The sequence below is a fragment of the Falco punctatus genome, assembly GCF_963210335.1.
Source record: "Falco punctatus genome assembly, chromosome: 12".
Classification (NCBI taxonomy): domain Eukaryota; kingdom Metazoa; phylum Chordata; class Aves; order Falconiformes; family Falconidae; genus Falco; species Falco punctatus.
The window spans coordinates 2,164,387-2,176,835 of NC_137592.1; the positions used below are offsets into that span (position 1 = coordinate 2,164,387).

At 52.4% G+C, this 12,449-nt stretch overlaps 1 protein-coding gene across 1 annotated transcript; it reads right to left on the bottom strand.

The window, feature by feature from the left end:
- Positions 1–1,027: 1,027 nt before the first annotated feature.
- NAPB (NSF attachment protein beta) lies at positions 1,028–12,279 on the bottom strand. Its single transcript, XM_080408141.1, has 11 exons — positions 11,824–12,279; positions 8,737–8,816; positions 7,961–8,077; positions 6,860–6,906; positions 6,666–6,743; positions 5,590–5,645; positions 5,095–5,179; positions 4,235–4,339; positions 3,879–3,947; positions 3,374–3,424; positions 1,028–3,160 (listed from the first exon to the last, which is right to left on the bottom strand). Exons 1-11 carry the CDS (start codon positions 12,159–12,161, stop codon positions 3,056–3,058), a joined length of 1,131 nt encoding a protein of 376 aa, XP_080264267.1. The 5' UTR covers positions 12,162–12,279; the 3' UTR covers positions 1,028–3,055.
- Positions 12,280–12,449: the final 170 nt, after the last annotated feature.

A 12,449-nucleotide genomic window follows, 5' to 3' on the forward strand; every position in this document is an offset into this window, starting at 1 on the left:
TTAAGACTGACCCTGGCAGTGATTTGATCATTGTATGGCATGTTTCTATACATACAGGCCCTTGTTGCTGCAAGCGTGCCACGTCCTAACTAGGCCCTGCCAGAGATGCCTGGGCTAGTCCTGCCCTTCCCGCGAGGGATCCATTTTGCTTACCTTTTGCTGGGCATTAAGAAACACGCCAGAAAAACTCTTAGTGCGACGCCTGGGCCCGTTCCCCGTTCCTGTGACCCGTTGTACCACAGGCACGCAGGTGGTGCAACCGGCACTGTAACGCGGATCGGCCAGCACTCTCCCGTACGAGGGCACCGGGACAGTAAGGGGAAGGAAGTACCACATGCACCAGCTGGTACCGTCACGCCGCCAGCTTTATAGCAGGCTGTAGCTTTAGCCTGCGTTTTCCAGGAAAGAACGTTTATCATCACTTACATTGATGTTTTTTACTTTATTAATGTACAGATTCACACAAAACATTATTATTCTTGCTAAGGCCGTTTCATTAATAAGTTTTCGTAGTACAGAGTTGTGTTCGGGGGGGGGAAATACAGCGGAGTTGCAGATTGTCATCTTAAAACTGTCACGATTTACCACTGATACACTGGAGGACATGCTTTAGCCTACTTATACACAACTAACATTTGTATTTTAATGATATTACTCCAGAGCACAGTAACAGACCTCGCAACCCCACGGGTACGGTCCTCTGGTCCACCAGCTCCGTACGCATCTTACCACAACTGTGCATAATATTGACAACTGGAAAAGTGAACCACAACAAAAACAACAACAGCATAAAATACTTGCCTGGGCTCTGTGTGACACTAGGAAAAGCTCGCAGCCTGCGCTTCCCCTCACCAGGGCTCCAAAGGTGATGGATACAAGTCAAAACAAAGCCGTCAATGCGATGGGAAAGAAACAAGTAAATTAAATAAAAATTATTCCAGCTCCCTCCGTTCACCACAGGTAAGTTCAGCGGCACTTACATCTTTGGGCCCTCTCGTCCGAAACATGAGCAAAGCCGCAGCGAGTCTGACTTCAGCTAATCCAATGACCCCCCACCGCGCTAGCTGCACCCTAAGCCTGGTATTTTCTCTGCCCAGCGGAGGCGGCACAGAAACGGGTCACCCTTGGAAAATGCCGGTCAATCCTCGATGCGTGCCCGCCTCTCGGAGTGCCACAGGCCACATGCTAAAGGGCATGTGAAGTGTTTTTCTGCCGCGTTTGTGGGAAGGATGGGCGTGAGGCAGGGTGGTCTGGGTTAGAGTGATGGTTTGCTGCGGACAGAGGGCGACTGCAAGCAGCGGCCTTAAAAACACATCTGAGAAGTGAAGAAACAAGCTGCTTGGAAGAACGAGCAGCATCCAGGCTTTTTCAGTGCATTCAACTTGCCCGTTAGCAGAGCTCACGGGTCTTTTCTGTCAAGGGAGGGTGCACAGAGAATGTCTATGGAAAATAGACTGGGGAGATCAGGCAGGAAAACAAAAAATTAACAATAATTTGACATGTACCAGGAGTGATTTTTGGTTTTCTTTTTCATAAGCCACTGGTAGAGATGAAGTACCACTTAAATACAACACAACCCTTTCAACCAGTAAGCCAAACCGTGTTCTACTCAAAGCAAGAACCTAGATGAAAAACAAACCGAAGAGAAGCACAAGAGCTGGCGTGGTGGTCACCAGACACTGTCACTTCAGCAAGAGAAACAAGGGGCAGCGCCCCTGCCCTGGCTGCGGAAGAGGGCCCAGCTTAAAGAGCAGTTGTGCCAACTAAAGCAGTTAATGAATTACTTTTTCATTCTTTGCATGTCAGTAGTGCAGCTGAAAAATTACTTCATTACAGGGAAATACTGAGTGACAGCTCCCGCTGACAAATTGCATAGGCTCCCAAGTCCTCCTTAATATGTCCAAGTAACAAGTAGCTTAATTACCTCCTGTTAAACAATGCATTGCAGGGAAGCGTCTTGGTTGCAGACACTTTAAAACCTGTTTCTAAAATGAATGCAGGCGTTTTTAAACATGTCTGTGCCTTTTCAAAGCAAGCTCAATTCACCTGTCACCCAGACAACTAAAATGCGGTTTCTGTGCAACATCAAGTCTCAGCCAACACCTTGGCACGTCCCAAGAACGAGGCGGCTTCGCCAACAGCAGAGAGGTCAGAAACTAACAGGTATTGCCCGGCGCACACAAAAGACCTGTAGTAAAGACAGCAGCGGGAGTTCACGTAAATGAAACATTAGAAAAATAGATTATTACTTGGGTCAAGTCATCTCGGGGGAGGAGGGATGGGATGCGCCACAAAATAAAGTGGAAAAATAGATCCAAGAAAATATAGAAGAACCTTACATTTTTATATTTAGATCTCAGATACAAAACACCATTAACTAGGTCTACTGGCGATGACTGGCCGAGGGCTTACACCAATCTAGGCGGTCCTGTCCTCTCACGTGTAATGCTTTCAGCTCTAAGTCATCAGGTATGCTGTATATGTGCGCACGTGTATCTGTATAGGATGTACACACACACGGGCACACTGTATGTAAGAGTCACACTAAAAGCCTTCCACTACCACCGTTAAAAAAGCTCAATCATTTTAAAAAAAAACCCCAAGATCCAAGCATATCCGACAGAGGCCCATTTGGAAACAGAAAACTGCAACGAGACAGCAACAGATCAGAAGCAATCACTTGTACTGCACTGGTGCAGCCAAAATATTTACGTGCTGGAATGAACGGTACTGAGCCCGAAGACAGAACAGCGGGGAAAAACCAGCAGTTGCTGAGTGCAGCCTTTGGGGTCGCCTGCTAATAAAACCAAGAAAGGATTTCTGCCAAAAAGTTCTTATTTCGCCTCAGAAAGATGTGCCAGTGCTACCCAGAGCATCGCTTCTCATCTACCCACATTGTCACGACAAAGAGCAGGATACTAAAGAAACACACAAGTCATTGGATTTGTAAGCGACAAAATAAAGCTAGGTATTTTATCACGTATCCCGTAGTGGTCCTTGGCTGTAACACAAGAACGGATTACATAGGCCGCATGCCACAAATACCGCACACAATTCACTTCAGGTCCCCGTCCCCTTCTCCTTGGATTGACTTCTTGATGCGAAGCAACATGGTTGTAAGCCACTGATCCAACCGCGATATTGAATCAAATTCTTTAACCTATGAGTAAAAAAAAAAAAAAAAAAAAAAAAAATCAACACACTTTTAAATTAAGATACTGGAAAGCAAACGAGACGGCTGCAAAAGAAGCATTCTGCAGCCCTCGGGCAACAAGCTACCCGATATTTAACAGTGCACACACTCCACTAAAAAATAAAAAAAGGAACAAGCTGCCATCCACGAGCGCGTCTTAACAAATTTGTGACTACTTACTGCCTCGGTGTACGCCTCGCAGTTCTGCTCCTCGTGGGCTTCCAGCAGTTTCTAGGAAAACACCATTAAAAATCAGAAAATAAAATATTCCCACGTGTTCCCACACAGCCGGTGCACAGGGATCTCACCCCCAGGAGAGGGGACCCATGCGCCCATGCCACGTGGCACCCGCCTGTCCAGCAGCAGCACCTTCGCAACCACCTGCTGCCAACACAGAAGGAGCTGGGGTGGGGTTTTTAAGTTACAATAATCGTCTTTCTGCTGCAGCTGCTTCCTGGTGCATATAGATACATATATATATGTCTGGTATAAACCCAGCACAAAGAGAGTCTGATGTCCTCAAGAACATTAGAATAAATGACCGAGATCTATGGCACAGTGAAAAAACAGAAAGTGAAGGGCAGTATGCCTTTTCAAGTGTGACTGTATATAATTTTATAGATAATATATATAATAAATAAATCTATAAATATAAATACAGAATGTCAATACTAGCTTTACTCACTTTCAATAGCTTGCATTCCCGTGAATCTGTGAACGCTGGGAACATTTCTTCGTATTTCTCAAGTGCAAGCTGAAAGAGAGAAGATAACCCTTAACGCCTGTTTCACAAAACCACTTGCTTTGTAGTTCAGTTTTTGCCTTCCAGTCCTAAAACCACACAGAGAGCTTGGAAAAGTACTCCGGGTACGCCCAAGAGCAAGTATTCCCAGCAAATCCAATGCGACACAATGGCATCCAAGCTTCAGTCCGTGCAACAGCCACACAAATCCCTGCGCATGCAAGAAGGTGTCTCAGCCGGCAAAGGTTGATTTAAGAGGGATGCGGGAAGCCTGGGACAACCACCCTGCGCCCACTGACCTTCGCGTTCAGCTCATCCACGATGAAGTGGCACAGGGCGGCTTTGAAGAAATACTCCTTCGCGCTATACTTAAGCAAAGGATTATCCATCGTGTTTGTTCCGACCTAGGCACAAAAAGATACTATTAGCGCTGGGAAAGAAAACGGCATCATCAAGCAATGAATTAAAAACAGGACAGCTGATTGAAATTACATGCAGTGCCACACAGCTTTCCGTGAATAAAGACCGTAGAAAAAATGCCAGCGTCCATACCAAAAGCTATTGGGAAGCCAGACAGATTTTTAACTAATCCCAAGCAAAGTCAGAGACTCGCAGGCAGCTGCAAGAGCGCAGCCAGGCAGCCCACCCTCCCGGGGAGCTGCTGCCCACCCCAGGGGTATCGTGCCGATACCTCAACACATCCTGGCTGACGCAGAACGGGGGAAGCAAGCTGACATGGTGGAAACCCCCTCCAGTATGGGCTAAGCCTCCAGAAGCGCAAAAGCAGCGCTGCCAGTGTTCCCAGGTAAACACCTGACGCAAAGGCAGCGCGATCAAGTTTCCAAATCTGGGGGGAAATTTTCTGCCAAATGTATTTGTAAATACAATCAAAAGTGTAATTACAGATTTCCCTCTCCCTGCTTCCCCCAGCCTTTCTCTAGAAACAACAGAATTCAGGAGAAAAAACGCCTTTGGTAAGTTACAGCAACTCCTAAAAGCAAAGGAGCAAACCGTGCCTCGTAAAGGCATCGTCAGCCCAGAAATAAGCAAGGTTAGGCGCGGCGCTTCCAGGCCACGGCGGTTCTGCGAGACCACCACACTGACCCACTTTTCACTTTCAAGAATTTTTTGCCCCTTCAGACAAAACACACGTTCTCACCTGCTCGTAGATTTCTATTGCCTTCTGGTACTGCTCCAGCTGCGCGGCATAGGCGGCCACCTTCAGCAGACACTTGTTGGCTGAGCTGCAATCAATAGCGTTACAGTAAGTAATTGTGTCCCGGGGACAAAAAAATCCACCCCCCGGTACCTCCAAGCACTACCTGAACTAAGCGTAAATAGAAGTGGGGCCCAAAAGCTGCGAATTCAGGGAATTTTCTTTTTCACAGCCAGAATTAACACACACGGAAAGGCAGCACGCAGACCTGGTATCGGACACTGTTCAACTGCTCCGTGCCCAGGACGGGTGCCCAAAGAAGACAAGCCCGCGTGCAGGATCGAACCTTTCAGGGCAATCTAAGCAGGACTCGGGCATCCCACCGAAGGAGGTTTCAGCAGAGGCTGGCAGGCGAGGCGGGCGAGAGTGCGGGCCATCTAGGACAAATCCCTGTCTCCATTCTTTCCCTGCTGTGACCCTCTTTGTAAGACCACTTGCCTGTTAGACTCCTCTCCTTTGTAATAGTCCGCAGCCTGCTCGTAGTGTGCGATCGCCTGGGGACAGAAACATCGTGCTTGAATTCCAGTTCTGAAATACAATTTTTGGTCAGACCAGCGTACAGTGAGCGCGTTCCCGAAAGCTTTTCCATTCTGAGCACAAAGGGAGCAGCAGCACGGTGTCTGGTGGGGGTTCTGGTGGAGCCAGGAATGGCCACGCATCCCCTGCACACTCAAAATGTGAGGCTGCCCTTGGAAATTTGACCATGAACGTGTTAAGTATCCCAAACTGCAGTGCAGGTTTAATACAGGTGATGCTGCTCTTGAGGTACCATCTACAAACGCTTATAACCATAGCATGACAAGGCTTCTGCCAGGTTTGCCACCATAGAATAGTTTATTCTTAAATAATTTATTCTTAAATCACTTAACAGCCCTGACTTAGCAGGGCTTGATGTAAGTGGGCCTGCACATGGAGAGGCAACACTGAGGTCATTAATAGAGACAGATGGGATCCAGTGAAGTGGAGCTGAGGAAGCAAATGACAGTCTAGAAAATATCTAGAAACCGTAGATTTTTACTCTGCAAACTTCAAACAGAAGATCTGCAGACAGTTGAGCTGCTGCAGGATTCCTGCTCAGGGCTCTCTGTTATGGGAACAAGAGAGCATCGGTGTTGAGCTGTGAGCTAAAAAGGCAAGTTTCCTCTGGGTGCCATCAGAAAAAAGCTATAAAACCGCCCCGCAACTTCCCCAAAGCACTTCTCGGATGTGAAATGCCACTTTGGTCAAGGTTTTGCACCTGGGCGCTCCTGCTGGCCCTGCCGCGCTGTGGCTCAGCAGAGGGACACGCCAAAGAGTCAGGATTGCCCCACGAGAGACGCGTGCTGGGCGAAGCACCACTCGCCCTGGTAAGGCTAACTTCCGAGTTCAGGGTGACGATGTAAAGAGGCCTGGTGCCGGACGGGAGATGGGTTTTATCGGCCACGCTGAGCTCGGCGCTGCTCTGGCCGGGGAAGGAAATGCAGCCGCTGCCGCAGCACCTGCAGAGTAGTACCAGCAGCACCCAGCGCCCTCACCTTTTCGATGTCTACCAGCTCGGCCTCATAGATCTCCGCAATGGTGATGTGGTGCTTGGCAGCGATCGTGAATCGCCCCTAGAGAAGGCAGAGGGTGCACGTGAGGCAGGGGCTCCCCCCCGGCCGGCACACACAGCAGTTACCGAGCTCTTTACAAGCACATCGGCCCGCGAGCTGCCAGCGCAGCTTCTTACCATGTCGGTGTAGATATCGATAGCTGCATTTAAGCAGTTGATGGCCTCTGCAGCATGAGTGTTCAGGAAAAACAACAGTCAGCCAGCACGTCAGACTGCCCAGCCCAGCCCAAGACAACCCCCTCCAAAAATCAGATCTCCGTAACCACGACTCTTTATCACAGCACACACCAGCTTCTCAAATTAATACCTACTCAACAGCTCCATGTGTATCTGGAATGACAGACCTAACATTTTCAGCCCCTAAGACCTTCAGGTGTAATGTCCCCACCATTTTTGTATCTATAACTCTAACCCCGATTCACCCAGCCCCTACAGTCAAAAATTTGGATAAGCAAAATACAAACAACTCACACCCTGGGTTTGTCAGGCTGCATCCTCAAACAGAGCAAAATACGAAACACCGATCTCCTAGAAGTGCAGGGGCTGCCATTTTCTAGGAAATTTGGGTGTTTTACAGCCCTGAGTTGGTTTCTTCAGCCCCCTGGCACAGGAAAGCCAGCTGGTGTGTTTCCAAACACTCAGCGAGGGTAAGGGGAATCAAGCCTTCCAGAAAACCACAGCCCAGCTCTCTATGAACCAGATTTAAAGAATCCAGATCCTTTATCCTCATCCCATCAAAGGTCAGTCCATTTTCCTCCCATCTCTCCTCTGTCCTGGGGAAACCCCTGGGAACGGGGCTGGGGCTAAGGGCATGGATCCCACTGCGATCCAGACCCAAGACCTGCCTTACATCTTCCTTAAGTGAGTATTTCTCCAAAGTCAAGCTACCGAGGGGCAACGCTTCCCACCCAGCGCGCTGCAGTCTACCAAAGCTCACCAAAGGCTTTGGTTCAGCCAAAGCACCAGAAATCACCTACAGGAGACAACACCCCACACGTGCTGGTCCACGCAGTAGACCGAGATGATGCTGACTAGCTTGTGTCATCTGAAAGCCTATCCCAGAGAAGCCAAAGCACAGGAGGTATCACGGCTTCCGAGTAGCCTGTAGCAAGGATCCACTGCCCCACAGAGCTGGTGACTACCGAAGGCCTCAGCGCACCACCTCCTCTGCTGCTAAGCAGCTTTGCAAGAAACAATCTCGGATTTCGCCCCCCTTACCTTGTGGATCTGCTTTTTTGTAGGCGTTCCCAGCGTCCACGAAGCTGGTGGCCGAGTCGTGTTTACTCTGCAGCTGCATGTGCAGCTTGGCCGCCTGACAAAACGCATTTCCTGCAGCTGGGAGAGAAGCACGCACCGACCCCATGTACCCCTCCAGCCCAGGAACCAGGATGGCCGCAAACCAGCAAAGCACGCATCGCTTCCCAGGACCCAGGGAGGTTTAGAGATGCACCAACCCCAGACTGTCTGGCTCCAGGCCTGCTTGCCTGCCAGGAGCTGCACCTGTTCCCACGGGCGCAGTGGGAGCATCCCACATGCATGCTCATCCTTGCCCACGAGCGTCTGTCTTTGCTACCGGCTGCACCCCGCACCTACTGGATCAGCAAAGCGGATCCCCTGGATCCCAAAGCCCATCAGACACGACGTCCTACCCCGAAGGTATTTCCTTGCTCTAAGAGCGAGCCCAGGGCAGCACCCCTTTAGCGGACTTACTGGCTTTCATTTTAAAATGGTAAATGGCACCCCAGCCCATTTAATGTCAAGAACATTCAGGTGACACCCCCCCTTTGCCCACCCTCCCAGTATTTCAATTCATCAGAGGGTCGGGCAAAGTGGAGGAATCGCATTGCCATAGGGACCATCCCATCCCTGTGGAAACAGCTTGGGATGTAGAACTCCACTGCAATAATTTGCAGGAAGATGCTCAGGCACTCGTGGGTCACCCCAGCATCAGCAACCCCCTAGGCAGCCCCCCCACCGGTGGGGGCTGTACTCACCACTCCAGTTTTTGGCAATCTTGAACATGTTGGCAGCCCTGGTGTACATCTCGCAGGCTTCCTCCACCCTGGTGTTGCCCCTGAAACACAGCGAGAGCTCCCCTGACGCCGTGCCGGAACGGAATGCTGGCCCCAAAACGGGGGCAGAGAGCTGGGGGTGTTGCAACCCCACGTGCTCAGGCAACGAGGCCCCCCCGGGCCTGATGAGGCTGATAATTTTAAAGTGCAGGGTGAGCACCAGGCTGCTCAGAGAGGGCAAAGCTGGATTTAGGGGACCAGCAGCCCCCCGCCTCTGCCAGCCCGTCTCTCCTAGGGTGCCAGCTCGGTACCAAGGCACAGTAAAGGCAGCAGAAATTGGGCTAGTGCCCAAGGGGGCCCCGGGGCCAGCAGCGAGCAGGTGCAGCGGACACACACCAACCAACCAAGCCCTCGCTACAAAGGGGAGGCAGCGTTTTTCACTGCATAAAGCAGGAGAAGGCGGCAGACAAAACTCACTCCTGACATGGCAGCTTCAGGTTTTTACATGTTCCTGAAGAGTTCGGAGCCTGGAGTAAGCCCATCTGCTCCTTGACCCAGGTCCCTTCTTTTTGGGCCAGAGCAGCTGACTCCTAAGAGTCTTGTGAGACGCTCAGCAAAAACACCCGCAAAAAGCAAACTCTAGTTCACAACCGACTGCTCTGTAATTTAGAGAACACAAAGCAAATCAAAAACTAAGAGATGCTGGACAACTTGCTGTGGAAAAACAACTCAACACAAGCCTAACTGATGGGGTTCAGTAGCATAACTCAGCTCCCCGAACCGGACGATTCATTTATCTCGAGAGAGGAGTTAAATATTTTTGTTAATGAAATGCAGATTTCTTCATGGAGCAGCTGAGGGAGCCGGGGGTGTTCAGCATGGAGAAAAGGAGGCTCAGGGGAGCCCTTCTTGCTCTCCACAGCTGCCTGAGGGGAGGCTGTAGGCAGGGGGGGTCGGTCTCTTCTCCCAAGGAACAAGCAATACAAGACGGCACAGCACCAAGTTGCACCAGGGGAGGTTTAAATCGGGTATCAGGGAAAATGTCTTCACCAAAAGGGTGGTCAAGCATTGGAACAGGCTGCCCGGGGAGGTGGTGGAGTCACCATCACCAGACACGTAGAGATGGCACTTAGGGACATGGTTCAGTGGTGTCACCATCACCAGACATGTAGAGATGGCACTTAGGGACATGGTTCAGTGGTGTCACCATCACCAGACATGTAGAGATGGCACTTAGGGACATGGTTCAGTGGTGTCACCATCACCAGACATGTAGAGATGGCACTTAGGGACATGGTTTGGTGGTGGCCTCGCCAGTGCTGTGCTAAGGGTTGACTTCCATGATTTGAAACACCTTTTCCGACCTAAATTAGTCTCTGCCTTGCTCCTACGAGCTCAGTACTGCCTCTGCAGCGCACGCTCCTGCTGACCCCGGGCAGGGCTGCAGCGCGGGAGGCGACAACATCTATCACTGCTTTATTTTTTTCCCCTTTTCCTTCTTCTGGCAGAAGACCACATTTCATTTCTAAGCACAGGCGGGTTTTTTGGACCGCTCCTTTGCCCTTGAAAGCTGCCTTTGGCATGAACTACAGCCAAAAGAGGCAGCACGAGGTAACGCTACACCCTGTAAGGCATCCAAAACCGGGTGGTTTTCAGTCTTTTAGTCTCAAACAAAAAACCCAAAAAAGAAAAGCTCTTGTGCAAGCTAATGGAGCTCTTCAGGAAACAGCCTGGCTGTCGATAACGCTTTTGGCCAGGTACTCGGCGGCATGGGTACCCCCTTCACCCAGGTGCCAAGAGCAAAGTCACCCACCACCTTTTCTTCCATTTTAAAAGCAATTTTTCTTGCGCCTATTTTTAGCCCAAGAAAATGAAAAATTTGCCTCTCAAAATCTCCGCCAGTTGACTCCGAGGATTTTCAGCAATTTGCCACCCGGATTATGCCCCTGGAGCACGCCCTGCCCGATTAATCTGCCAGAGGCCAGGAAGGAATTTATTTTTAAAAATTCTGCTTTTAGGGCTGCGGGCACTAGATTTTTCCAGGCTGTTGTTTAGAAACATCAGGGCCTCCACGGGAGCATCGCTCTATAAATGCTCTTTCTTTAACATTACAAAAAGCCAAGACTGAGGTGGCCAAAAGGGCCTGTTTTTCAGCCCCCTTCCAGGCACAGCTCCCGCACCCCCAGGAATATCTGCTCCGGAACAGAACGACCAGGACACGGGGAACTCTGCCATTTGCTGGGGTATCGCGCCCCCCGGGGGGCTCCATGCCCCACGCCGCGGGCTCGCTGCCGAGCTGGGCACAAAATCATCCATAAACCCCCGAGCCGGGTCCCAACCCCGCTGGAGATGCCAAAAGCCTCATGGAGGACGGGGGGGTGTCTAAGCCTCGCCTCAGCACCCTTCGCAGCAAGCCGAGCAGAGCCCTCGGGTGCCGTTGCCGCTGCGCAGGGGGCGAGGGTGCCCCCCATAAGGGGGATAAGGGGGAGCCCAGCCCTCGCCAGCGCGAGCCTGGGTGACGCCGCGGCCCTGAGAGGATTACGGGCAGCGAGTCCCCACCGGGATAAAGCTGGGATGAGCGCAGCTGCCGCGGAGCTGGACCTGGGGACAACCCCCGCCAGCCGGGGGGGACGACGCCCCCAACCCCCGCCGGCAGGGGCCCGGCAGGAGCCCCGAGCTGCAGAGGGCTAGCTGCGGGCAGGGACAGCTGCGGGCCAGGCACCCCGGGGGGGCACGGCGCGGAGGGGGGGCTGCTGGAGCATCCACCCCGCTATGCCACGGGGACTGCGGGGCCCCCTCGCGCCTTAGCACTGCCCACCCGCTGCAGAGGCTAAGGGAGACGCGCACCCACGCCGGGGGGGCACAGCACCCGTGCGGGGCAGCGGGAGCGGGGGTGCCCCCCGCAGCCACCCGCACACAGGAGGCCCAGCTCCCCTCGCACGTCCCCCATTTGCACACCGCGCTCCCCCGCACACCGCGCACCCCCTCTTGCAGTCCCCCCCCCCCCCCCCGCCGCCAAAGCCCGCTCCCCCCGCACCCCCTCTGCAAACGGGCATGCCCCCCGCTCACCCGAAGAGCCCCCGCAGGAAGGAGTGCGAGCCCTTCACCCGCTTCTCGGCCTCCGCCATCAGCTGCACGGCCTCCCGCTCCTTCCCCGTGCTGTCCATCGCCCCGGGGCTCCTTCGGCTTCGGCCTCCGCCGCCGCCTCCTCCTCTGCCGCCGCCGCCGGCGCTGCACCGGCGCGCGCGTGCACGGGGAGGGCGGCGGCGGCGGGCGCGTGCACGGGGGCGGGGCCTGTGCGTCATGCACCGGTGTTGCACAGTGCCTGCTGCAGGATGCGGGTTGCACGATGCACGTTGTGCACTGCACAGCTCACGCTGCACGACGCCGGCTGCGTGTCGGCCCATTGCACAGTTCTTGCTGCACGCTGCATGATGCACAGTTCATGATACACGATGTGCATCACATGCTGCACAGTTCATGCTGCATGATGCACATTGCATGTTGCCCACTGCACAGTTCATGATGCATGATGCACAACACTCACTGCACAGTTCATGCGTTGCACACTGCGCCTTGCAACGTCACCCATGGCACAGTTCATGCTGCACAATGCACGTTGCATGTTGCCCATTGCACAGTTCATGATGCGTGATGCATGATGCGTGATGCATAATGCACAGTTCATGCTGCAC

Bases quoted from the DNA above. Each gene is read 5' to 3' on its own strand.
- NAPB (XM_080408141.1), bottom strand. From the start codon at position 12,161: ATGGGCCGACACGCAGCCGGCGTCGTGCAGCGTGAGCTGTGCAGTGCA. The intron at 5,646-6,665 runs GTGAGGGCGCTG...TTCTGTCCCCAG, and splicing joins AGCTGGTAGACATCGAAAAG to GCGATCGCACACTACGAGCA. The intron at 4,340-5,094 runs GTGAGAACGTGT...TTTTGTGCCTAG, and splicing joins CAATAGAAATCTACGAGCAG to GTCGGAACAAACACGATGGA.